Below are 27,225 nucleotides of genomic sequence, written 5' to 3'. Positions count from 1 at the left end.
CATAATTGACAAAATTGTCCTTTTTTGTCAATATTTGACTAAAAGTCAACTTACTCTAATATTCAGGTTCTTATAGTTTCAAATATTCGGATCAGATTATCGGGTATGGATATTTTTGAACACTCTTAATTTTTCCTATTCCAAAATGCAAAATATACAATTCTTTTAAAGAAATTATAAAAATTTGATTTAAAACAAAAAATAGATGCAAATGGCATGTATATTACCTTCTTGTACTTGTAGCATCTTAACACCACATATACATTGGCAACTAGCTTTTAATAACTTTTAAGAAAAAAAATTTGTGTTTAAAACTTTTATTTTGAATAAAAAAAACTCATAATCTGAATACTTCAAGGAACTTTTAATAACTTGTGGAATAAAACTTCTAAAAACTAAAATCTAAAATTAAACACAATATTTAATATGGTTCTGTCAAAGTGACCTACGTCCATGGGTGAAAGAGAGAGAGAGAGAGAGAGAGAGAGAGAGAGAGATGAATATGGAGAGGGAGGGGTTATTAACTTTCAAGAACAATTACACCCATCTATAATTCTGAAAATGAAAAAATCTCTCTTGCTTACAAACTGCTCAAAAGGATGCGCTCTTACAGAGATTGTTCTCTTGAATGTGCTCACATAAACTTGTAAGGAATAATTATGAGGGTGTGTGCATATTTATTGGCAAGAATGAGAAACCCTAATTCAGATGGGCTATGCACATCCATAAGATGCACTGATAGTCAACTAATCACATAACGTTATGCAACTGCTTCTAGAATCTTCAACCTTGAGGGATATACATGGCCACTTGCTATGCATCTAAGAGCACGTTCTCAAGATCCAACATCACCTTCTCAGCTCCAACAACACATTCTCCATATGTTGGAGCGCATCAACAGCTGGACACCGCCTTTAGAAGTGCCCAACGCTTTTACCAAATGCTCATCACATTCTCCAAGTGCCTGAAAATGCTTTTCGGAGAGCTGATAGCGCTTTTTGATATGTGACAACACTTTTTGAGACCTGACAACACTTTCTGATGCATGAAAACGCTTTCTGATTTCTAGCAGCGCTTGTTGAATCACGACAATGCTTTTTGATGATTTTGACATCAAATTCTGATTCCTAGTAGCACTTTCTGATGATTCGGTGCATTCATGACTTAACATCATTTCTTCAAATGATCATTCTCCTACGAAGGGAGCATTCTCTCATTAGGTGAGAGAATTCTTTCACCAGGAGGGTATTATTATGTTCAAGACTTCTCGCCCCAACAATCAACTACTTGAAGATCAACCATGGGTCTAGCTTTGATACTAGTTTGTTGACTTGAATGGAAAAAACTTTACTTATACTCAACAAGTATACATCAGTTAAATGCTAAGGGTGGTAGGAGTAGAACCCTCCCAACCCACTCAACTCACAGCCACATCAACATTACATTAACTTTTCTCTATCCTATTTGTAACGTCCCATTTTCACAACCAAAATTTATCATTTTTATTAAGGTAAAACTTCCCAATTTATAATTCTATTATTAAGAAAACTGTTTATTCCAAATTACATTTATAAAAAACCAGAGTATCATAGAAAACGCGAAATCCACAATGTTGTTGATGAGTGTGTACAACCCCGCCTTCGCCTTCCCACGATCATTGATAAAACCTGAAAAACATAAATAACTGAGTAAGCACAAAACTTAGTGAGTTTCCCCCAAGATACCCCATACGATAAACATACAAGCATGCATAACGGCCCACAACCTCCCGGTTGGAATGCCCAAGCCCAATCAGTCCTCGGACTGGAATGCCAACATACAACGGGTCCAATCAGCCATCGGGCTGGAATACCCAAGGTTTGTTGGCCTACCGCCTCAACCCAACCGCTCCTCCTGAGCCTCGGTGCCTTCGGCTTACAGCCGGCCCGCACCGAGTATCTTGGCTTACAACACAAAGCAGGACCGCCTCAACCCACTACCACCATATGTTGACATATAAACAATCAAGGATCAAGCAGACACATAATACATGCAAACAACAATCATACAACTCACTACCGCCTACTAGTCCTCGCCCCATACACTTTCCCACTACCAGCTAACCTCCAAGAAGTGTGTAACCATAAGTAACTAGAGGTGAGATAGCCACCCGAATAGATGATCCTACTCTAGAGCCACAACCAAACAAGGAACATGCAAGAAAACCTAAATCAAGAGTTCTCAGGCTATCCTACATGACCACATACAGTCCCTAGGGCACTCCACTACATGATAACCATCAAGTACAGGCAAACATACATATCTACAAATCACTACCGCATAGCAACATTCTATATACCAAGATACAGATCTGACAGATCATTATAGCAAAACAACATCCTATATACCAGGATACAGATCTAACAGATCACTATAGCATAACAACATCCTATATACCAGGATATAGATCTAACAGATCACTACAACATAGCAACATACTAAATACCAACAATCCAAGGAATGCATAACCGTATATACTCATAGGTGAGATAGACACCCGGACATGTGATCCTACTCTAGAGCCACAACCAAACAAGGAACATGCAAGAAAGCCTAGATCAATAGTCCTCAGTCTATCCTACATGACTATATACAATCCCTATGACATCCCTCTACTAAAGATAACCAAAACTAGTGGGCCGACATCGGTGCCTTCGACCCACGGTACAATGAGGCAAAACTCACCAGAATCGAAGAACTCTGAAACACTGCGATACAATCCCTTTTTAGCACTGCTTGCACCCACGAATCCGCTAATCACCAAAACCAAGCAAAATCTTAATAAACAACCCAAAACCCCCCAAGTTTGACCCGAAGTCAAACTTGGTAAAAAAAGTCAAGGGTCAACGGTCAACAAAAGTCAACAGTCAGCAGGCCCTCACGACGTGACCATCTATGACTTTATGTCATTAGTCACTACATGACAAAATAGTCGGGTCTTGCAACCCTCACGACGTGACATGCATCTTCCTCACGTCGTGAGATCCGTTTGTACGCCATTTTGATCAAAAAACCTCTTAATCCGTTAAGTCGGTAGTCCATTTTTTCCAGGAGGCTTCCTAACACTCCTAGGATCATAAAAATCGATGATTTAAAGTATTGTATGTCCAATACAATACTTGAGCTCAAACTAGGTCATTCATGAAGAAAAAAGAGGTAATTTCTTAAACATGGACTCAAACATCCTCCAAACTTCAGATCCATGACATATAAGCACCAAGGGACCCCTTGGACCCATAAAGTTGCCAACTTTATGGAGTCCAAACACTCAAACTCTTAAACCATGGCTAAACATGCATAAAACCTTAGATCTAGCAACAAGGAAACATAAAGATTGGATCTTGGTTACTCACAACGGTCCAGATGTGTAGCTAGAGGTTGCAAATGGAACTTCCAAGCTGAAACTATGCTTACATGGTGAGCTCTTCCTCTTCAAACCACCAAAACTCCACCAAAAGCTCAAGAATCACAAGGAGAGGTTAGGGTTAGGGTTTTACTGAGTTTAGGGACGAAGGAGACTGTTTTGGAACCCTAAAATGAAGTTCATGGGGTTTAAATACGAAGGAAACCCTAAAAGATCAAGGGCTTGGGCTGCAGCGCATCTCACGTCGTGAGCTCTTTATTTCTCACGTCGTAAGCTCAGAATAATTGAACTTCTTCATTTAATTCCTCCTCACGTCGTGACCGTTCTATGGTTCACGTCGTGAGCCTTGGTTTTACCCAAAAACCATGCATTTGACTCCTTGAAGCCCTAAATCGACCCAATCTGGAAACCGGGTTTTACACTCTTTCTTCCATCTTTCTCAACCCACAACACATGAAAATAACATCTTTCCCAACTCACTTGCCATATCACCATTTTTAATTTAATTTAGTTAGAAAATTCAAAATAAAATAAAACATAACATTTCTATAATTTTTTAGTCTTTAAAATGAACTTATACTAGTTTAAAATCAAAAAAATATTAACCTATATTAAAAATAATATTTAATTAAAAAACCACACTACAATAGCATAAATTAAATCACATTACAATAACATAAATTAAATCCTAAAACGGAAATCTAAAAAAAATACTTCAATTCTGAAAAAAAAATAAGGGTGGTTTTTCTAAAATATTTCACGCCGTCTCGAGCCGAAAAACTTTTAAGTTATGGTGTTCTTATACTCATTTTGAGTTGCATTTAAAACTTCTTCATTGGAAACTCCGGGCTCCATGGTATTCATCTTGTGGGTGAAAATAACATTAAACTTTTTTACTTTTCCCTGCATATCTTTCCATTAGGAAACAATTTGATGTGTTGAACCATATGAACCTCCAAGCTACTGCTTAAAATGATCCGAAGCTAATTGCCAAAAACATAACGATCTATGTTGATTCACATGGCAATTTTCAAAACTATCAATGTATGTGATGTCAAACGTCACTTCTTCGATTTTGAACCATTTTACGAATACGACTGGTCTAGGAATGACGTCCATTTTCATATTTTGAATGGGAATATATATATATATATATATATATATATATATATATATATAAAGTAGAGTAAATTGAATGAAATTGAATTAAAGAAAGAAAGGTAGAGGAAGTACAGTAAAACGAAATTGAATTGAAAGAAAGAAAGGTAGAGGAAGTAGAGTAAAATGGAATGAAATTGAAAGAAAGAAAGATAGAAAAAGTAGCCTAAAACGAAATGAAATTGAAAGAAAGAAAGGTAGAGGAAGTAGAGGAAAATGGAATGGAATTGAAAGAAAGAAAAATGTGATTTTGAAAAGGTAGAAAATAGTGTTTATAATAGGAAATTTTATTTAAAAAAAAATAATCAAATTTGAAGTTGTAGGAGTCACGGGTTCCTCAACCTGCTTGTGAGGCACATAACTCAACCCGTTAATGCTCGATATAATGATCTCGACGGCACCACCGATACCCATCCTATTTCTCTCCACTCAGTCCATCCTAAGAAAGAAAGAAGGCAAAGAACCGACACAACTCACAAGATTAAAAGCAACTGAAATAGAAAACTACCCCTACAAGTAAGTTACTAGAGATGCACACAGAAATCGGTTTCATTATTCAAAACCGGATCCAATCCGAAACTTGGCTCAAAACCGGTTTGGTCAAAATTGGATTGGATCGGATTTAAAACCGGATTGTAAATCGTATCCTAATTCTACATTCTAAATCGGATTTAATACCAGATCATAAACCGGATTTTCCAAAAACCGGTTTGAAAACCGCCCAAAAACCCAACAAAAACCAGATCAAACCGATTTATATCTTCCATTGGAAACCGGTCAAAACCGGTTTAAAACCGGATCGACGATGACGTAAGTGAAACCGGATCGGATCAGATTCGGGTTTTGTGCACCTCTAGAAGTTACCACCAACATGAAGACAAAGTGAAGATAGAAAACTATGCAACATAAAGCTAACACAAATACTAATAAACTGATAACACGTGAATGTTATGCACATGCACATGTGAGTAAGTCAAAAAAGTGTTGTTTCTTTCAATAATTGTCATATGTATTCCTCAAGAAGCTAGAATATAAAACATTTGCCTTCTAGTTGTATTAAATAAATAAGTTGGTGTATACTCGTTTGCTTGTAATCCTCCCTAAGAGTATAATATTTTATGTTTATTATGTGAATAAAAACAACTAGTTACTCGTTCTCACATCGAAATTTTCAGATATCCAAATTATCAATCAAGAAATTACATTTAGCCTAATCATTTAGCATAAATTTTGAATACAAGTTTTAATATCAAATAAACAAACACGACCACATAATCAATATATTTTTGTATTTATTCATTATAAAACAAATTAATCTATTCAAATACACACTCTGTGCCTTTGATACTCGATGTTGATGTACTACCACAATTTACTATCACCTACCTGCAACCACCACGTGACGGCGTTCCTAGCGAGTCGCATCGCTCTCAACTCACCTGCTCCGGTATCGCAATTACTCTTCTACTATAAATACAACAGATCATCTCACCATGTTCACGTCAATGTTGGTCGTCGGAATTTCGAGAAGATGGAGCTCGAAGAAGCAGCAGCCAACCTCCGTTCTCGCTTCATTCAAGTTCTTCGTAGTCGCCGTTCTCCTGAAGGTAAGTTGCTTTCATCAATTTCGTCAATTTTGATGTTCATTTGTTGGGAATATTTAGGTTCATGTTATACTCGTCTACTCTCATAAAACCATGTGAATTCTTCACCTCAAAAATCAGGCAAATTAGAAAACTATCTTTCAGTTAAGTAGATGTATGCTCTATGTCACCTTTATGTTAGGTTAATTTGACTAAATTAGACGGGAATGAAATAACTCGTACAATTGATGCAGAGATTCTAAATCTCTGGTGACTGGTTGACATGTTTAGCTAATTTTCCCCAAAATTACTACTATTCAATTTCAATGCAATCCTTTGTACAACAAAATCAATTGCTTTCCATTTTTAAACATAAAAATCCCAGTTGTTCGACAAACAGAACTCAAATGTGGTTAATTTCTCGCCAATACAGAGGAGAAGTAGAGTTTTGAAAGCCAAAGAAACTAGTTTTAAACCCCAAGTTTCATACGATTTTTGTTACAGACATTGAATCGCACTGTAAATGAAGTAGATTGTAGTCAGAAACAAAAAGGAATTCATGCTCGATCTCTATGACTTGTTTTGCCAGAAAACTCAAAAGTATCTTTCTTTATGGAGACTGGAGATGAACATCATCTAATATTATCAAACTTTTCACACACACATATAAGTTGAACATTGATTTCATATCTCTATTTGTCAAAACGTCGATTCATAATATATTTCTGCTACATTCTTTTTTCAGTTCCACTTCAGACACTACCTGCAAAGCCAGTGGTGGAACCCTTATATCAGGGAACACCACCATCACAACCTAGTGAGGTGAACAGTACTTGACATAGTCATAGACTCATAGGCTTTTTACCTTTTCTGTTAATCTTTTCTTGAAGTTATCTGATTTTGAACACTACTATATATCAGGCAATGGAATCATGCCCAAAAGCACACATTCATAACTTCAAGGAACTGCTTAATGAAGAAAACTTGTACCTAACCACTGAGGTAACTGAAACCCTGTTTCTTTTTTCTCATTAGCAATTCTCTTTATGAAGAAATTAACATGTGATCTTTTTATCTCTGATTTTAATATGATGAAACTTGTTGTTTTATTTAAATTAGGAAGGAGAGCAAGGGCGATTGCCTGTGCTCATTTTGAGCATGAAAGAAAACACACATTCAAAAAGACCAGCTGTTGTTTTTCTGCATAGCACAAATAAATGCAAAGAGTGGCTACGCCCTTTACTTGAGGTATAGTATAAAACTACAAGCGTAAAATGGTCATTTCTTCATTTTTTGAAAGCTTTGACAAAAAATTCTTCCTTTCAGGGTTATGCTTCACGTGGATATATTGCAGTTGCTATTGATTCTCGTTACCATGGAGAACGTGCCAAAAACCATACTACATATGAAGATGTGAGAATTGAATTTTTTTATATTTTTAGATAAAAATATTCATAAATCTGATTTCATATATTATAATTTTATAAATAACAGGCTCTTGTTTCATCATGGAAAAAAGGTGACACAATGCCATTCATATATGACACGGTTATACTTCTTCCCTTCCATCACTCTTGAATATTTCAAATGACATTATATACTTTTAATCCCCAAATCTTTAACTTTTTTTTTTTTTTTTTAATTTTTCTTTTTTTATATCATTTGACAGGTGTGGGACCTTTTAAAGTTGGCAGATTATCTAACAAAAAGAGATGATATAAACCATTCCAAGATAGGAATCACAGGGGAATCACTAGGAGGTTAGATCAATGAAAAACATTAATAGCAATAAGAATAGGGTGTCAATTGTCAATTGTCAGATTTGTCTTTAATTAATTAATTCCATAAATTAATATTGATTTTTGTGAAACTGAATATGATTCAGGAATGCATGCATGGTTTGCTGCTTTTGCTGACACACGTTATTCAGTGGTTGCCCCCATAATTGGTGTTCAGGTACTCTTTCTTTTTCAATTAATGCAGATAAAACGACTTAATAGAGAACTTTTTTAAAAAAAGGGAAAACTCCATAAAAGTTCTTATATTTTGGCCTCATAATCGATTTAGTCCTTATATGTTTTTTTTAATTCAATTAAGTCGCAAAAACCGACGATTGTATTCATTTTGACCCTTTTAGGTCAACAGGTCATCCCACTTTCAAAATTTATACTTTTGGCCTAGTTTTTTAAATTTGATTACAAATTTGCTCCAAAATTTACACTTTTGGAACACATTTCAAAATTTTGTTACGAATTCATCCTAAATTTAGTTTTTTTACATCTTTTTTTTTTTAATTTTTTTTACATAAATGTATTTCACGCATTTTCACATAACTACGCTTTATATAAATAGGTATTTAAAAAAAAATGTTTTAATAAATAGGCATTTTGCATACAATTTTTGTTTAAAGGTTTTTATATTGAAAAAAGAAGGTTTTTTATGTTGAAATATGTTTTTTTTTTCCGTATAAATATGATTTTATACAACAAAAAAAAACATATACGAAACAAAATTTTGAAAAAAAAAAATGTAAAAAAACTAAATTTAGGATGAGTTCGTAACAAAATTTTTTGAAATCTTGGCCAAAAGTGTAAAATTTGAACCAAATTTGTAATAAAATTTAAAAATCTGGGCCAAAAGTGTAAATTTTGGAAGTTTGATGACTTTTTGACCAGGTAAAATGGTCAAAATGAATACAATTGCTGGTTTTTTGGACTTAATTAAATAAAAATAACATATAAGGACTAAAATGATTACGAGGCCAAACTATAAGGAGTTTTATGGAGTTTTCCCTTTTAAAAATTGGCTCTCATTTATATTTTCTAAACATCATTTATCCAAAATGGAAATTAAAATGAAAACCATTTGGTTGTGTAGGGATTTCAGTGGGCCATAGATAACAATCAATGGCATGCTCGAGTTGATAGTATTAAGTCTGTGTTTGAAGGTAATTAAGACACTAACTACTTTACAAAACAAATATAAAATCTATGTTAATTCTATTAAAATTTTTTCTCTCTTTCTGAAATATAATAAATTTTACATTAATGTGTAATTTGCATGCTGTTTTGCTTCAGAGGCAAGGATTGATTTAGGGAAAGGTACCATTGACAAAGAAGTTGTGGAAAAGGTAAGTTCCATAAAGATTGCTAAATGCCTTTGCTGACGTGGCATGGCATCCAGCTGGCGTCTGACTGTTGATGCTGTGCTACTTTTATGACCAGGTTTGGAACAGAATAGCTCCTGGTTTAGCATCTGAGTTTGACTCGATTCATACAGTCCCACTCATTGCACCACGCCCTTTGTTGCTTTTAAACGGTGAAATGACCAAACTACCCTCCTCTTACTGATTCAAAAAATATATATTTTTTCTTATGAAATAATAACATGGAAAAAACTATCAGGTGAAAAGGATCCCCGTTGCCCAATGGAAGGTCTTGATGTTACCATATCAACAACACAAAAGGCTTTCGAAGACGCCCAATCTTTGAAACATTTCAAGGTATTGACTTTTGACTTTTGACCGATGTTTCTTGCTTTTCCTAAATAGAGTAGATTGTTTATATTGGTAAAAAAAAAAGTAAAGTATAATGTTATATGATGTAATAATGTGTTTTATTATGAATGAAATTTAGGTGATAACCGAAGTAGGAATTGGACATCAAATGACGTCATCAATGGTTAAAGAAACTAGTGATTGGTTTGATAAGTTTCTTCAACCCTAGAAATTTCTCATGCATAGCTATGTATTTATATGTATCATTACCCTTTGGCCCTGTTTTATGTTTTTATGTTTTATGTTTTTATGTACGATAGATATTCTTGTATTGCATTTGATGTGTTAATGGAACAAATTTTTTAAAAAGTGGAACAAAGTGAAATATAGAAATGTTCTTGATCACTGTTTGTGCACAAGACGTGAATGTTCTCATTCTCATCATCAAAAAATAGCCCTATCAGTTTTTTGTCCCAAACATACCCTAGTTCATAAATGATAACACTCAAATATGAAAAGGTTATATCACGTAAATAAAGCTTTGGCGTTGTCATTTGTTAATACTTAATACAAATACATAAGAAAAAATATCTCACAACAAATAAAAATTGACACTCATCATAACTTTTATAAAAGAAAACCCTTCCAACAAAAAAGAAAGCTTATTCCAAATTCTGTATCAAGAACCCATGAATTAGAGGTAGTATTAGTATTATGAAGTTCAATTATATAAGTACTGACCCGGTCGCTTCAACCTTACTATCCTTGAGATCTTTCAAGTATTTTGGGCAACTTCATTTCTATTGCCCCTTAACGCCATAATAAAAACACAATGCTTTTTTAGGATCACTTACAGATGGAACAAACACATTTCCCTTTTAGGAATGTGAAGCCATAACCTTCCCTTTCCATTTTGGAGTAGAATGCTTTCTCTTGTGTCCACCAACATTCTAAATGGCGAGTACTTAAGTTTGAGGTATGCTATGTGTTCTCTTCACATTGACTTCAACTGTCTGGAGGAGGCCATAGAGCTCCATCAATGTCTTGTCCATAGTATTCAATTGATAAGTAATGATGAAATTGTTATATGAACTAGGGAGAGAACCAAAGACTAAGTCCATAGCTAGGTTCTTGTCGAAGACAACGTCGAGGTTCTCGAGTCGGTCTATGTAGCTCTTCATTTGTTGAAGATGAGCACACACCGAACCACCTTATTTGAGTTTGCATGACGTTAAGGCTTTGAAAATCTTAAATCGCTCTTGCCTTGCCTTTTGTTGAAACATTTCAGATAGTTGCAAGTTCATTTAATATGCCCAAGTGTTCTCGAAAGCCTTTTGAATGTCTGATGGCATGACGACAATCATGATGCAAGAAACCTTATTCGAGTCATCCATGTTTTTGGCTTGAACAACTTTCTCTTCATCATTTGAGTTATCATCGATATCTTGGATCGCTTCATCGAGTATGTATTCATGATTTTCATACCTCATTGTTATCCTTAGGTTTCTCATCCAATCGAGATAATTAGCCCTGCTAGTGAGCTTCTCTCTTTGAAGAACAGAAATGAAGGAAAAGTTGGAATTGGTGGGTGGAGGAGGTGGGAAAGTAAGACCATTGATACCCGACAACTAAAAGGAGAAACAAAGTTTAGTTAGTTTATTTTATTCCTTAAATAATTACTCAATTTATTTTACGGTCATGATCCATATTTTGATTCGATTTATGAAGAGGGATACCATAATCATATCACAAATTTATTTTAGGTAGGTAAAGCACTTTACTAATTTCAGTCACTATGTAATTCCTAAATCTTTTGAGATTCATTGAAACTATTCAATGACATGTTAATCTCGAATTTTCACATCCTTTATTTGTACCTGGGATGTTGAGGTCTCACAAATAAGATAGTGAACCAATCATGCAATAACGCATGACCCTTGATTATATCATGGTCCTCAAATTGGCGTGCCAGTTAACCACACATACTTCACCAACAAACAATGACCACAAGTCCACATCATTTCCTTCTTACGTCTCAAATTTATGTGCCGGTTAACCACACATGCTCCATAAATAGACAATAAGGAATAATGTGTGTTATTCATGGATTGACAACTATTCACATTTTTCCTAAAATAATTAAGAACATAAATTTTGTTTTTAGTACTTTTATTTGTTATACTTTTAATGAGACATCATCTTTCTATCAAACCCTTTGAGCTAATGACAATCCACCACATAAAGAAGCGGTAAATGAAAATGACACTCATTCAACGGTCATTTTATAGGCTGTTTCCTTATCTCTCTCTCTCTCTCTCTCTCTCTCTTTCTCTCTCTCTCTCTTGACATGACTTCATGACTGATGCCTAGTCTTGATTTGACTAACGATCATTCATTAAACATGTGAGGACATATAGTGTATTATTCTTTTACACATAGTAATCGTATTACAATTTACATATATAAATTCTTTTGGTCTTTAATATTCTTTTATAATTATATGTAAGGTAAATTTTAAACAATTTCAAATTATATGATTTAAATAAATTATCTTTAATTAACTTTTAATTAATTAATTTTAAATCATTATCTATAATTTCTAGTCTTTTAGGCATATTTATCTTCTGAGTTTAATTATCTAATTTTAACAGTTTAAAATAATATTTAAAACTAAAGCTAAACCCTAAATTCGAAATTATAGCAAAAAAATCCGAAATATGCTATTAGCCAGAAAGCGCGCTGCGTCGCGCGGTCGCTCTGCAACTAGCAAGTTTCTTCTGATTTTCTCAGTTTTTAACAGTAGTATCTATAATTAAAATCTAATGGTTCTAATACCACCGATGAGTTTATAAGGCATCTATACATCACATTTAGGCAACAGAAACATTTAAACAAAACCCTAAGTGTACATGCACCCTAGATTTAGGTTTTACTATTATGACAACGTACTTTCAAGACTAGCAATATAAACTAAAGAAAGGGATCTGTTTACTAACCTTTTGACAAAATCAAATTTGTCACTTGACCTCTTGAAGATTTCGAACTCCTTTAGTTGCTCTTGGAAAGTCTAGCACCCAAAGTAGAATGCCTGTAACGAATCACACTCAAAAGACTAAAACCCTAGAACTTTAAGAGAGAGAGAGAGAGAGAGAGAGAGAGAGAGAGAGAGAGAGAGAGAGAAATCCAAAAATTCAAACCTTATGGAGAGTATGATCGATTTTTCTACGACCTAAAAGGGTCAGTGGTATTTAACAGATAAACCTGATTTGAATCAATGAAAGAATCAAATTTAATCATGATTCAAATCTTTATCCTTATCAGATATCATTACTATTAAGCTTTTAAAAAAATAACCATCTTTTTTCAGTTTTTGAAAAATAATCACTTTATCCGAAATGCCTTTATTCCGGAGTACTGTTCATCTTTTTATTATTATTATTATTATTATTATTATTATTATTATTATTATAGATTTTTCTAGTGTTTTTTTCAAAGAAATCAGGGACGTAGTTACCATATGGTAAGGTAGATCCTAGGACCTACCTTTTTTTTTAATAGAACAAGAATATATAGAAAAAAATAGGAACTACCTAATTTTTATAAAAAGACCTACCTAATTATTTTTGGTAAAAAAAAAGTTATCATCAGCCCATATATTTTATATTTAACAGCCCAACATCTTACCCCACTTTCACTAATCAATAGCCCAATCCAATTATTAAAAAAAAACAAAAGGAAAATAGAAACGGAACGTCGCCCATACCCCTCGCTGCTGTGTTGAACTGCTGCACTGTTTCCTGATCAAAAATCGACGCCGCTTTTTACCTTCTCCGTTCGCCGACTGCCGTCCGGCCAAGTCGCCGGCTGTCTGCCACCGCCGACCACCGTCTCCCTCCAGCCGTCAATGAGCCCAACGACAGCAGCCAAGTGATCATCTACAACAGGTTTGTAATTTGTAAATTGTAACTTTATAGGAATTTTGATTGATTCATTATCATTGATTACATTTATTTGATTTGTATAATTGTATAATTCTTCATCACAAGTTGTGGTCCTTAGCAACAGAATTTGAATTTAATTTGATTAGGTAATTAATTGACCCACTTAATGACTTAAAACCACACAGTTATGGATGTTGATACAAAATGCAAGTCGTAATTTCCAGTGAGACTAATATTTGAATTTAATTTAACTTAAAAGTGTAATTAATCTGAATTCTTGTCTTGATTAGTTGATTAACATTCTTGACATTTGATTAATATTCATTCAATTTATTTAGACTTGAAATTTGAGAACATTGTCAAGTTTTTATTGTCTTGATTTTATTATTTGTTGATTTGATAACAAAATATTGATAATGGTTATTAGTTTGATACTCTTGTAAGTTGTAACATTCAATTTCATAATTCTATTTCAGAATCAAGAATCAAAATGTTTAGTGTCGTATATTGAAAAAAATGTTTTAAAAGGTATCGGTAATGACGCAATTGTGAATATGTTTCAAGATATAAGACATCGTAGGGTTCAATTGTAAGAACTTTATTATATCTATTGAACGAATGTTTAAATATTTTATTCATACAACCCGACCCGCCATCACTAATATTTTTACACTTTCATATTTTTTTTAGTTTTATTTACATAAGGAACCACATGGTTTTTGGTTCTAGATTCGCCACTGAAAGAAATTATTTTGTTTTTTTTTGGATTCCGAATGCTACATTTCGTAATGTTTAATGTCATTGTTTTTTCAATAAAATGTTTAATTTTATACACTAATATTGTATATAATTCATATTACTATGTTTGTTTAATTTTTATTAAATTAAGAAAAAATGATTTTTTTTTCATGAAATTTCGGAATTGTTCTTGAAATTCCGGTGTTTTTTTTTTCTAAAATTCAAAATTTTAGTCCGGATGTTGGTCCGAAATCCGGAATTAGTCAAAAAAATGTTTTTTCTTGGTCCAGAATGCCTCATTCCGGACAAAGTAGTTATTTTTATAAAAAAAGTTTAGGTTATTTTATTTTAAATACATATTAAAAAATAGTTAGATTACTTAATTTCTCTTAAATTAAATCTAAATCTATTCTAATTAATTTATTAATCTGTAATAAATTCTATTTATCTTAATTTCTAATTACTAGTTATTTTAGTTTTTAAAGGAAACCAAAAGCACTTCATTATCCCCACCACTACCAATTTTAGATTTTAAAGAAAACCACAACACTTTATTATCATTCCCACCACCGCCGATTAATTATAAGATTAAACACCTATTTACAAAGTGATGTTGAAACGCACTAAGTGGCGTAATGAAGAAGTATTACCACAAATACCGTTTCTTTCTTCTTCCGCACTTTTCAGTGAAGACCACTGATACCATTTCTTTCTTCTTTCCATTTCCATTCTATCACCTACTGATACAGGTACAACAATCACGTCACTCTCACCTGCTTCACTCTTCTACAGGTAAACACAACAGATTATCTTGCCATCTTCACGTCAACCTTGGTCGTCGGAATTTGGAGAAGATGGAGCTCGTCGAAACAGCAGCCAACCTCCGTTCTCACTTCCTTCAAGTTCTTCGTAGTCGCCGTTCTCCTGAAGGTAAGCTGCTTCATAGATTTGCTCAATTTTGATGTTGATTTGTTGCGAATATTTGGGCTTATATGACCTTGTGAGTTCTTAATTTGCCTAAAAATTACGCAAAGTAGAAAAATAAGTAGTTAAGAGCTGGACATTGTTGCTAGTTGATTTCTTTTGAGCTCAGATAGTGGCAATGGAGATCCGAGCTTAATTGTACATGTTACAACTATTTCCTGATGGATTTTGCTTGAAGTTCTTCAGCTAACAGTATATGGCCACTTGCTTTCATTATTGTACACTCAAAGTGTAACGCTTGTCTGAACACATGTATTGTAAATAAGTGATGTGTGGATTGGAAGGAGAAAAAAAAAACTGTTGCAAATTTATAAAAACTTGGGACTTAATGGGGAAAGCCTGATTTCCCTAACTTTTTCAATTAAGTCATTCTCTTGAATCAATTCCAAAAGAAACACAACTAGTTTAAGTACCAGATTAAGTCATGTCCCATTAGGTTAAGAAGAAACAACAAACTTTTTCTTTATGTCTCATACTCTCATTAATTGTCTTGTTTGGCCTCAAAAGTCAAAAGGAACATCTTTCTTTTAGTAGAGAAATTAATTTGACTTTTTTCATCATCTACTACTGTTATCTCTCTTATCATACTACTATAATGTTATTCAACAGTATTTCATTGAAATATGACTTCATCTCTTTTTTTTTTGTGTCAGTTCCACTTCAGACACTACCTGCAAAGCCAGTGGTGGAACCCTTATATCAGGGAACACCACCATCACAATCTAGTGAGGTGAACATTACTTTACAATTGACATAGTCATAGGCTTTTTACCTTTTCTGTTAATCTTTTCTTGAAGTTATCTTATTTGAACACTATAATTATCAGGCAATGGAATTATGCCCAAAAGCACACATTCATAACTTCAAGGAACTGCTCAATGAAGAAAACTTTTACTTAACCACTGAGGTAACTGAAACCCTGTTTCTTTTTTCTCATTGAATGCTGACTGGATAAAGTTTAATATGAATATATGATGCTTAAAAGATATATGAGAAAATAACTACATACTTGGGAAGATGGAAAACAAGACCAAATTTGTAATATGAATATATGATGCATAAATTTTAATATGATGAAACTTATTATTTTATTTAAATTAGGAAGGAGAACAAGGGCGATTGCCTGTGCTCATTTTGAGCAAGAAAGAAACCACACATTCTAAAAGACCAGCTGTTGTTTTTCTACATAGCTCAAATACATGCAAAGAGTGGCTACGCCCTTTACTTGAGGTATAATATAAAATTACAAGGGTAGATTGGTCATTTCTTCATTTGTTGAAAGCTTGCTCTAATGAGTTCTTTTCACTTCAGGATTATGCTTCATGTGGATATATTGCAGTTGCCATTGATTCTCGTTACCATGGAGAACGTGCCAAAAACCATACTACATATGAACATGTGAGAATTGAAACCTTTCTTTTTATTTTTATTTACTAAATGCAAGAAAGTAATAAATAGCAACATACTTTAATATATTTGTTTATTATCTTTCATGATTTCAAACCATAAAATAATATATAATTTCAAATTTCATATATTCTTGATCCAGGCTCTTGTTTCATCATGGAAAAAAGGTGATACAATGCCATTTATATATGACACGGTTATTCTTCTTCTTCTTCACTCTTGAATATTTAAAATCACAATTCATTATATACTTTTAATGTTGAACATTTTACTTTTTCATTTTTATGTTTTAGGTGTGGGACCTTTTAAAGTTGGCAGATTATCTAACTGAAAGAGATGATATAGATCATTCCAAGATAGGAATCACTGGGATATCATTTGGAGGTTGAATTTTATTAAACACATCATCCAGCAATAACAAGAGTATATATTTATATATTTATATATATGCTTTTATTATAAATTATTATGCCTTTAATTCCATAACTTATTTATTGATATGTGATGAAGGAATGCATGCATGGTTTGCTGCTTTTGCTGACACACGTTATTCAGTGGTTGTCCCCATAATTGGTGTCCAGGTATTGTTTTTTTTTTTTTTTTTTTGACTTAATGAGCTTAATTAAACACTTAATCTGACTTAATGACTTAATAATTAATATGAACGTGTAGGGATTTCGGTGGGCCATAGATAATGATAAATGGCATGCTCGAGTTTACAGTATTAAGTCTGTGTTTGAAGGTAATTAAGATTTAAGACACTAATTTACAAAACAAATATAAAATCTATATTTTTAACTGTTATCACTTTTATGTTTAATAAAACATGTAAGTTAAGCACATGCACTTTTTCTAAATTATAATTTTTTTTTTGCTGCTATTATATTCTTTTTCTTTAGAAGCAAGGATTGATTTAGGGAAGGGTGATATTGACAAAGAGGTTGTGGAAAAGGTAAGTTACATAAAGATTGTTAAATTGTGTTGCTGACGTGGCGTCCAGCTGGCGTATCTAACTGTCAATGGTGTGCTACTATTTTGACCAGGTTTGGAACAGAATAGCTCCTGGTTTAGGATCTGAGTTTGACTCGCTTCATACAGTCCCACTCATTGCACCACGCCCTTTGTTGATTATAAATGGTGAAATGACCAATCTACCCTCCTATTCTTGATCCAAAAAAAAAATATATTTTTTCTGATGAAATAATAAGATGCAAAAAAACGATCAGGTGAAGGCGATACCCGTTGCCCAATGGAAGGTCTTGATGTTACCATATCAACAACACAAAAGGCTTTTGAAGATGCCAAATGTTTGAATCATTTCAAGGTATTGACTTTTGACCAATGTTTCTTGCTTTTTTTCTAAAGAGGTAATTACAAAAATGGTCCCTGTGGTATGGTGTAATAGGCACATGTAGTCCAACTTAGCATAAGTTACATAAATGGTCCCTATAGTTTAGGGGAATAATAGCAAAATACAATAAAATGAAAAAGAAATTTTTTTATGTAATATTGACAAATCACAAGGACCGAGTTTCTCCATTTTTATGAATTGGACTATATGTGCCTATTACACCATACCATAGGGACCATTTTTGTAATTTTCTCTTTTCTAAATGGGCAAATTGCACGGTGCTTTTACTTACAAGGAATATTAGTATGTTGCTATTATGGGTAAAATTGGTAAAAAAAAGTAAAGGATAATGTTATATGATGTAATAATAATGTGTTTTTTTATGAATGAAATTTAGGTGATAGTGGAAGTAGGAATTGGACATGAAGTGACATCATCAATGCTTAAAGAAGCGAGTGATTGGTTTGACAAATTTCTCAAACCGTAGAAATTTCTCATGCATAGCTATGTATCTCATGCTCGACTGAATATTGTTGTTTGTATTAAACACATGAAAAAGCCTACCAATAAAAAAAAGTATTACAAATTCGATTATGCATTTTCAATTTTTTTTTTATTATAAATGTGAATGTGAGGGTGAAATTTAACTATGTGTCTAAAGATTTGTGTTGTATGTTTGAAAGACATAGTTGTTCGTTATTCTGTCTCTGAAGTGGCAAACATTTTAGAAACTATGTTCCTATAATTGTGATTAATCATTTAGAAGCTAAATCCTTTTAAGTGTGATTTATCATTCTTCGAATGGTGGCTTTGTACTTTCTTAATAACCACATACGAAAATACTTAATACTGTTAAAAGCCAAAAGGAGTAGCAAAAAAACTAAGCAGAAAGCGGAAATTACTTGGCTTAGTGGTATAATTTATGCAAAAGTTGTTTTTAAGTAACCACCATATGAATTAAGTACACAACGACCCCTTAGGTTGGACAGAATGGTCACATGATAGAAAGATGACAATTTCCATGATTTTGGGATAAAATCAAAAGAGAGATAATGTGATGCTGATGTGTGTGGAGGGATGGAAATATGGACATTCTCTCCATGCTTACTAGTGTTAGTGTATGTACGTGCACAATAATAACATATTAATATCACTAGTGCATTGCCAACTTTGCTCATTTTAGGATCATACTAAAGGAAACGTAGTGGAGAATATGATTAACCATTTACAATTAGCTATAATAATTGGACATCACTTAAAGGGAATTAAAGAAAAATTAGCCTAACTAGAAAGAAGATGGGTTTTGCAACAAAAGGCACCCCTCTTGCTTCCTAGGGCAAGGAAAAATGTGTCTCATAAGGCCCTTTTGTCCTTGGAGCTAAAAAGGGTGCGATGTTGATATTTGGGAAACCTGGATGCTCCATTATATGATATAAATATATGATTCTTGTTTTTAGAAATCTTAACCGTGTCTCCATTATTAGCAAGTTCTAGGGAGATCTAAAGGGTTTTGTTTCTTATTCATAGTGTACTTGTCATTTCTATTAGAGTTTTAATCTTCGGCTCTAGGAGGCTTTCGTAGCTTAAAGATCGTTCTCGTGTTTGTGAACTCGATAAAGGGGAGAAAGTTTGATCCCTAGCCTTTATGGGAACTCGATAAAGGGGAAAAAGTTTGATCCCAAGCCTTTATGGAATAAATACATACAATAGTCACAATGCACCCCAATGTAAGTTTGAAACTTTTTATAAAAACCAATTTTGACATTAGGAAATTTGCAACTGCTTTTATAACAACAAATATAGAGTTTTTTTTGAGGTCGTTCTACCAACTTAATTAAATTCTGAATAAATTACAGAAATGGACATTGTGTTTGTATGAAAGTTGAACTCTCATTCCATCTTTTTCTTTTCGCCATATTAGCCATGTGGTTTTATTTTGATGCAAAGATGATCCATATGGTTAAGTTATTCCATCTTTTTCTTTTCACCATATTAGCCATGTGGTTTTATTTTGATGCAAAGATGATCCATATGGTTAAGTTACCCACCTGAGTCGTCTAAATCACCATTTCTATTTTTTTTCTTTTTTTATTTATTAATTTGTAATAAAAAACAAAATAAAAATAAAATAAAATGGAGCCCCACTACATATATATATATATATATATATATATATATATATATATATATGTGTGTGTGTGTGTGTGTGTGTACACACACACTAGTCGTTTGTCCACGTAAAGCGGCGGCAACGAATAGTTTTCAGACAACGATTAATTCATTTCAGTGGATAGTTTCCTTGCGGCTATCAGATCAAACCATAAAAATCATTAAGGGAGTGAAATCTTTCAATTATAGGCTTCCGTGTTTTTTCAGGTTCATGTTTGCGCCTACAAGAACTCCAAGGTAGGAGAATGGTAGTATGGCACAACCTTCCCTTTCCATTTTGGAGTAGAATGCTTTCTCTTGTGTCCACCACCATTCTAAATGGCGAGTACTTAAGTTTAAGGTGTGCTATGTGTTTTCTTCACACTAGCTTCAGCTGTCTAGAGAAGGCCATAGAGCTCCATCAATGTCTTGTCCATACTATTCAATTGATAAGTAATGATGGAATTATTATATGAACTAGGGAGAGAACCAAGGACTAGGTCCATAGCTAGGTTCTTTTCGAAGACAACATCGAGGTTCTTGAGTCGATCTATGTAGCTCTTCATTTGTTGAAGATGAGCACACACCGAACCACCTTATTTGAGTTTTCATGACGTTAAGCCTTTGACAATCTTAAATCGCTCTTGCCTTGCCTTGTTTTGAAACATTTCAGATAGTTGCAAGTTCATTTAATATGCCCAAGTGTTCTCGAAAGCCTTCTGAAGGTCTGATGGCATGGTGGCAATCATGATGCAAGAAACCTTATTCGAGTCATCCATGCTTTTGGTGTGAACAACTTTCTCTTCATCGGTTGAGTTATCATCGATATCTTGGATCGGTTCATCGAGCACGTATTAATAAGTGTCATACCTCAATGTGATCCTTAGGTTTCTCATCCGATCCGAGATAATTAGCCCTGCTAGTGAGCTTCTCTCGTTGAAGAACATAAATGGGGGAAACGCTGGAATTGTGGGTGGTGGAGATAGGAAAGTAAGACCATTGATACTCGACAACTAAAAGGAGAAACAAAGTTTAGTTAGTTTATTTTATTCCTTAAATAATTACTCAATCTATTTTATGGTTATAATGTAGCATCCGAATCCTTGAGGTGCTTAAATTCTTGAATTTTTTTTGCATTTTGGAGGAGGCTCACGACGTGAGAATGCCCATTGACCATTTGACCCGTATCCTCGAACCTCATGACTTGAGGCATAAGGTCTCACGACGTGAGCCATGTCTGATGATCCAAAACCCTAATTTTCTAGTATTTAATGGAATGAGAGGGCTAAGATCGCCCATCCTCAGACTCTATCACTATCTAGTCCCTAAAAACCCTAACTTCAACCTCCTTGAGACTTTGGGCCATTGTTGGTGATTTTGAAGAGCTTACTTGGAGGTTTTTGGTTCGTTGAAGTGGAAGAATGCTCTTGTGGTGCTTCATTTTGGCAATCTAGGTAGATTTGAAGCCGAAGAAGGCTTCTGTAGTGCTTCATTTTGGCAATCTAGCTTCTACCTCTTGGATTTGCTGCGCTTGTGCGCATTTGTAAGTCATAAAGCTCTTATATTTTTGCCTTAAGCATGCTAGATCTAAGCGTTGGAGTATTTCTTTACATGGTTGGGTTGTTTAACATGCATGAGATCCATAAAGTTGGCAACTTTATGGATCATTGAGGCATCTTCTATATGTGAGTCCTTGGATCTGAGTTTTGGTGTGGGTTTTGGACTCCAAGCTTGAGTCTTGATCTTAATACCCTTCTTTTGACCTAGTTAGTGTCTAAGTCATGTATTGGACATGCATGACTAAAAAGCTACAATTTTTATGGTCCTTAGGGTCGAGGAAGGTGTTCTGGAAAGTCCCAATGTTTGTCTTAAAGGATTAAGAGCTTAATGCTCAAAGTTGGTCAGAACCGATCTCACGACGTGAGAAATGGAACCTCACGACGTGAGCCAGGTGGTTGTCCCGATCTGAGGATCCTGTTGGATCATTGAGGCATCTTCTATATGCGACTCAGGTTGACAACCTAAGGGTAGGGCCCGTCGAGTTACCTCTTGCATATCAGCACCAATACCAAATACCCTTGATTTGTTGAAATTGACTTTAAGTCCCGAAGCAACATGAAAGCATCTCAACACTCTTGCTAAGTTTTTTTTATGTTATCCATGGTCCATTCCCCAATAAAAAGAACGTCGTCTGCGTAGAACAAGTGGGAAATGGTGGTATCCGTATGTGGCACTTTTACTCCTTGAAAAATGTTCTTCTCACCTGCATTCCTCATAGCAATGTTTAGACCCTCCATTGCTATAATGAAGATAAGAGGGTGATAAAGGATCACATTGTCTTACACCTTTTCTCATTACGAATTCTTCTGTTGGTGATCCGTTGACAATAACATATGATCTTGCTGATTAAAGACACCCTCTTATCCACATCCTCCATTTTTCTCCGTACCCATTTGAGTTAGAACAGATTCGATATATTCCCAATTTACCGAATCAAAAGATTTGTCGAAATCCACTTTGAACAACAAGATCTTTTTCTTCACCTTCTTGGACCACGAGCATAGTTCGTTAACAATCATTGGTCCGTCGAGGATGTTTCTTCCTTCAACTTATGATGATTGGGCTTCATCGATATTCAAACCTATCACCCCTCTAGTCTATTAGCGATAGTCTTGGAGATTATTTTGTGGAGACAACTAATGAGACTAATCAGCCTGTAGTCTCCAAGCTTTAATGGGTCTTTTATCTTAGGCACAAGAGTGATAAAAGCAGAGTTACAACCTCTATCCAGCCTGCCGTATTTCTCAAAATAGTGAACAAGTCTTAGAATGTCATCATGTAGTGTGTGCTAATATTTTTTTTTGATGAATTTGAAATTAAACCCATCCGGCCTTGGTGCCTTGTTATTCCCGCATGCCCAAACTGCACTTTTAATTTCCTCAAGTGTGAATGGATCTTCCAGTCTTGAGCTCGTGGCATGATCAAGGTTTCGAAAGTTAGGGCTAATCAAATTTGGTCTTGAAGGCCATCGCTCAAGAAATTTCTCCTTATAGAAGTTAAATACTTCTTTATTTATTGCTGCCACATCTATATTCCATATCCCATTAATAGCCAATCCATTTATTGGATTATGTGTTCTAAGGATTCAAATGAATACAAAAACATTTAATGGGGGGAGAAATATTCTAAAATCTTAGGATTCAACAATAACTCCGATAAAGGATGGAGCTGGGTCAAAAGCTAGGTATCTATGCACTTAATAGTTGTAATTATTGCTTAACGTTTTGTACAACTTAATTTTTTTTTTGACAAACTTAAAATTATAATATTATTATATTTATAAATTGTTTTACTTTAAGCATTGAGACTTGAGCGTCTTAAAAAAATATTATTATATTGAATCTACTTTTATAAATATCAAGATTTCTTTTGTGTATATATATATATATATATATATATATATATATATATATATATATATATATATATATATATATATATATATATATATATCAAGGTTGTAAAAATCGTTCGGCGGTAACTCGGCGGTCGACTGACGATAAACGATTAATCAGACTCGGCGGGGATTAATCGGCGATTAATCGGGGATCCTAAATTATTAATAAAATTATTTAAAAAATTAATATTTCCTAAAAAATTAAGTATTTGGAAATTTTAAATTTTAAAATTTTGAAATTTTAAAAACTTTAGTATAATATTTTAAAATTTGAAAGCTTAAAATTTTAAAAATTTAAAATTTTGGTGTAATATTTGAAAATTATTTTTTTTTTGAATTTTTTAAATATTCCCGCCTATGACCGCCGAGGACCGCCAAGGCCGCCAAGGACCGCCAAGGACCGCCAAGCCCGAGTTTGACCGATTTTGACAAATTTCCGCCAAGCACCCTAATCGTAATCGGTTCAAGGCCGCCAAACGATTAATCGGCCGCCAAGGCCGATTTCTGCAACACTGATATATATATATATATATATATATATATATATATATATATATATATATATATATAGGGTTAGGTTCATTTGAAACCACTATATTTTGTGAGACGGGGAAACGCAATCCTAGCCACTCATTTTGTAAATAAAAAAACATTTTTAAAATGCAAAATAATTGAAAATTTTCGAATTCTTTTTTTAAATATTATTTTCGTCATTTATAATTTCCAATAAAAAATAAAAAATAAAAAAATTACCGTTTTTTTGAAATATTTGTGAAATATTATAGTAGAACATTAGAATATTTTTACATATCTCACAAATCTAGTAGAATACTAGAATATTCTAACATTCAAAAAATCACATTAAAATATTTACAGTGTAATATTCTATTTAAATATTTCACGTATTTTTTTTAAAAAAGGGTAATTTTTATTTATTTATATTTATTGTAGGTAAATAATATGACAAAAATAATAATTAAAAAAAGAATTTTTGGAGTTTTCCTTTTATTTTGCATTTTAAAATTATTTTTAAATTGCGTCTCACGGTCTCACAAAATTAATATGGTCTTAAATGAACCTAAACCTCTCTCTCTCTCTCTCTCTCTCTATATATATATATATATATATATATATATATATATATATATATATATATATATATATATATATATATATATATAAAAGTCTCCTAGCGATTCATGCTCCTACATTCAACATGCTATAAGAAAAAACGCATACTATACTCTCATCGTTTGTTTCATTCTAACCATATAGTTGAACTCGTTGGAGTTGAAGATAGTCGGTTCTAATAAATTGGGTTAATAATCCAGATTTGATGAAGATTCATAAAACACTCTACTAATATTGACTTTGTATTTTTGTATCTTGAGATACATTTTAAAATTTTTTTTAATAGTTAAAATATTTAAGTAAATACATAAAATATTAATGAATATATTTTATAAAGTTATATCACTAACAAGTTATTGTCAAAACATTCATAATAATAATGAATATATTTTCTTGAAATTAACTAATTTTCCTCAATTAACTTAAATATTATAAAAAGTTCTCTCATATAGCGCGTCATATTTTCAAAAGTTATATTACTTGACATAAATATTTTATCAAATAAAATCTTATAATATAATATAATAATAATATATATTTTTTTAATATTTGATATTTGTGTATTTGAAAGTTTACAAATATTTTTTATTGATACAAAACTTCAATATAAAATATATTTAATTAAATAGATTAAATTATAACAAAATACTAAAATTTAAAAATTTTAATATAAGTAGAATGTAAATTATTACCAAATGTAAGGTCTAAAATAGAAACCAACCGGTGAAGTTTACTAAATGATTGGAGTGTCTTTTTAAAAAGAACTCTTATCTCCACTTATACAAAGTTCTTTTTTTTTTTTTTTGGAAATAATAACAAAAACTTTATAAAAAATTACCATTAAAAATGCCCCACGAAGCGATTGTCCAAATATTCAAAATAATATATATATATATATATATATATATATATATATATATATATATATATATATATATATATATATATATATATATATATATATATATATATATATACTTTGCTTTGGTCAAAATAATGCAAAGCAAGAATCAACCAATTTAGTAAGGGTTGTGGTATTATATTTTGAATGATATCCAAGATTCTAACATGCAAAACACAAGAGTTACGAGGAAAACCCTTGATATCTGATAAGATCGCCGACACAAAACCTCAGGAGCCGGAAATATCCAGCCCACCTTGATAGCTTTATTAAAATGAATAATTGAGTACAATGTGTAGTAGTTTTCGTCACAAAATACAAGTAAAGAGAGTGTGTTTGTGTGTGTGATTTTGAGGCTAGGACTATATCTATTTATACATGTGAACGGTAACGGCTATAATAAAGTCCCAAGAATCACAACATAATCTTCTAATCCGAAATCCTTGTTGATCAATTCTTCTTTATCCCGAAATTCTTGACGACTAAGTATTTTCTCTACGTTTTCGACAGTAATTCCGAACTAACCAGGTCTTCTTTGACACATTCAAGACTGGGTGGGATCAAAGAAATAAACAAATAAAGTGCAAACATGAGGTTTGTGTTGTCCGAAATCTTGATCAAGATATTGGCCAAGAACCTCGCTAGCATCCTACTCCAAATCCTGCATAAGATTCAAGTCAAAACTTTCTCCCACAACTTTCCCTTAAAATCTAAGTTTTAGAGGTAAAATCAGATTTTAAACTAAAATTCAAAATTCAAAAATATGGTCGGTGAAACGCTGATAAGACACGACTGTAACACCTGTTTCGAGTATTGATTGGAATTTGCTTTTGTGGGGTGTTTGTGCATGGACTCGGCGAGTTGGGAGTCCAACTCGTCGAGTAGGGTCGTGATATCATAGACGCGGGTTGGGACTGACTCGACGAGTCGGGGGTTGACTCGGCGAGTCCGAACTATTTAAAGAAAACCCTAGTTTTGGGGTTTTCCCCATATATAAACGTCATTATCCGCTCTAGTAGCCTCCTTTGGCACCATATTATCCCAGAGAAGGACGTTTGCGACCGTGAACTCCCTTGAGTGAGAGTGAGAGCTTGGTTTAGCAAGATTGGTGTAACATCCTGTTTAATCATATATGAGTTCTGAGCTTTGGTTCGTAGAGCCTTGAGACTGTGACAAGTTTATAGAAGCGTAGAGCTTCTCGTCACCTTTCCGTGGAAGTAAGAATCGCTGGAATCGGACTTGTAACAAAGAAGCTATGATAGTTTGGAAGATATGGCAAATTTAGTCCTTATTAAGAAATGGGTGGAAAGCGGGTACACTGGGCGTAAGTATGGGTACGCTTAGCGTACCTATGAGCGTGGAATGGACGCGAGGACCACCTGGTACGCTGGGCGTACCAAGAGGAACGCTGGGCGTACTAGGCTGTGAATGAAAACCCTAACATTTTAAGTGACCCTATATAAAGAATGAGATGGCCTCATTCCTGGCCACCTTCTCAGAGAGCAAACCCTCTAAAAACCCTAAGTC

General features: G+C 33.4%; 2 protein-coding genes across 2 annotated transcripts; both read left to right on the top strand.

Annotated features, from left to right (window-relative positions):
• The first annotated feature begins 5,878 nt into the window (after positions 1–5,878).
• LOC145134157 (uncharacterized) lies at positions 5,879–10,009 on the top strand. Its single transcript, XM_079069050.1, has 13 exons — positions 5,879–6,168; positions 6,890–6,966; positions 7,066–7,146; positions 7,264–7,392; positions 7,471–7,557; positions 7,639–7,692; positions 7,814–7,904; positions 8,030–8,100; positions 9,022–9,091; positions 9,222–9,274; positions 9,369–9,462; positions 9,549–9,646; positions 9,780–10,009. The coding sequence occupies exons 1-13, from the start codon at positions 5,913–5,915 to the stop codon at positions 9,867–9,869; spliced, it is 1,251 nt and encodes a 416-aa protein (XP_078925176.1). The 5' UTR covers positions 5,879–5,912; the 3' UTR covers positions 9,870–10,009.
• A 4,870-nt stretch (positions 10,010–14,879) lies between these two features.
• On the top strand, positions 14,880–18,647 carry LOC145132147 (uncharacterized). Its single transcript, XM_079066823.1, has 14 exons — positions 14,880–15,005; positions 15,112–15,249; positions 15,957–16,033; positions 16,130–16,210; positions 16,405–16,533; positions 16,615–16,701; positions 16,853–16,906; positions 17,004–17,094; positions 17,221–17,291; positions 17,383–17,452; positions 17,610–17,662; positions 17,754–17,847; positions 17,937–18,034; positions 18,459–18,647. Exons 1-14 carry the CDS (start codon positions 14,930–14,932, stop codon positions 18,546–18,548), a joined length of 1,209 nt encoding a protein of 402 aa, XP_078922949.1. The 5' UTR covers positions 14,880–14,929; the 3' UTR covers positions 18,549–18,647.
• The last annotated feature ends 8,578 nt before the right edge of the window (positions 18,648–27,225 follow it).

The sequence above is a fragment of the Lactuca virosa genome, chromosome 8 (assembly GCF_052849685.1).
Source record: "Lactuca virosa cultivar CGN04683 chromosome 8, Lactuca_virosa_CGN04683_v6, whole genome shotgun sequence".
In the NCBI taxonomy this organism is placed as follows: Eukaryota; Viridiplantae; Streptophyta; class Magnoliopsida; order Asterales; family Asteraceae; genus Lactuca; species Lactuca virosa.
This window is presented reverse-complemented; position numbering and strand designations above follow the sequence as displayed.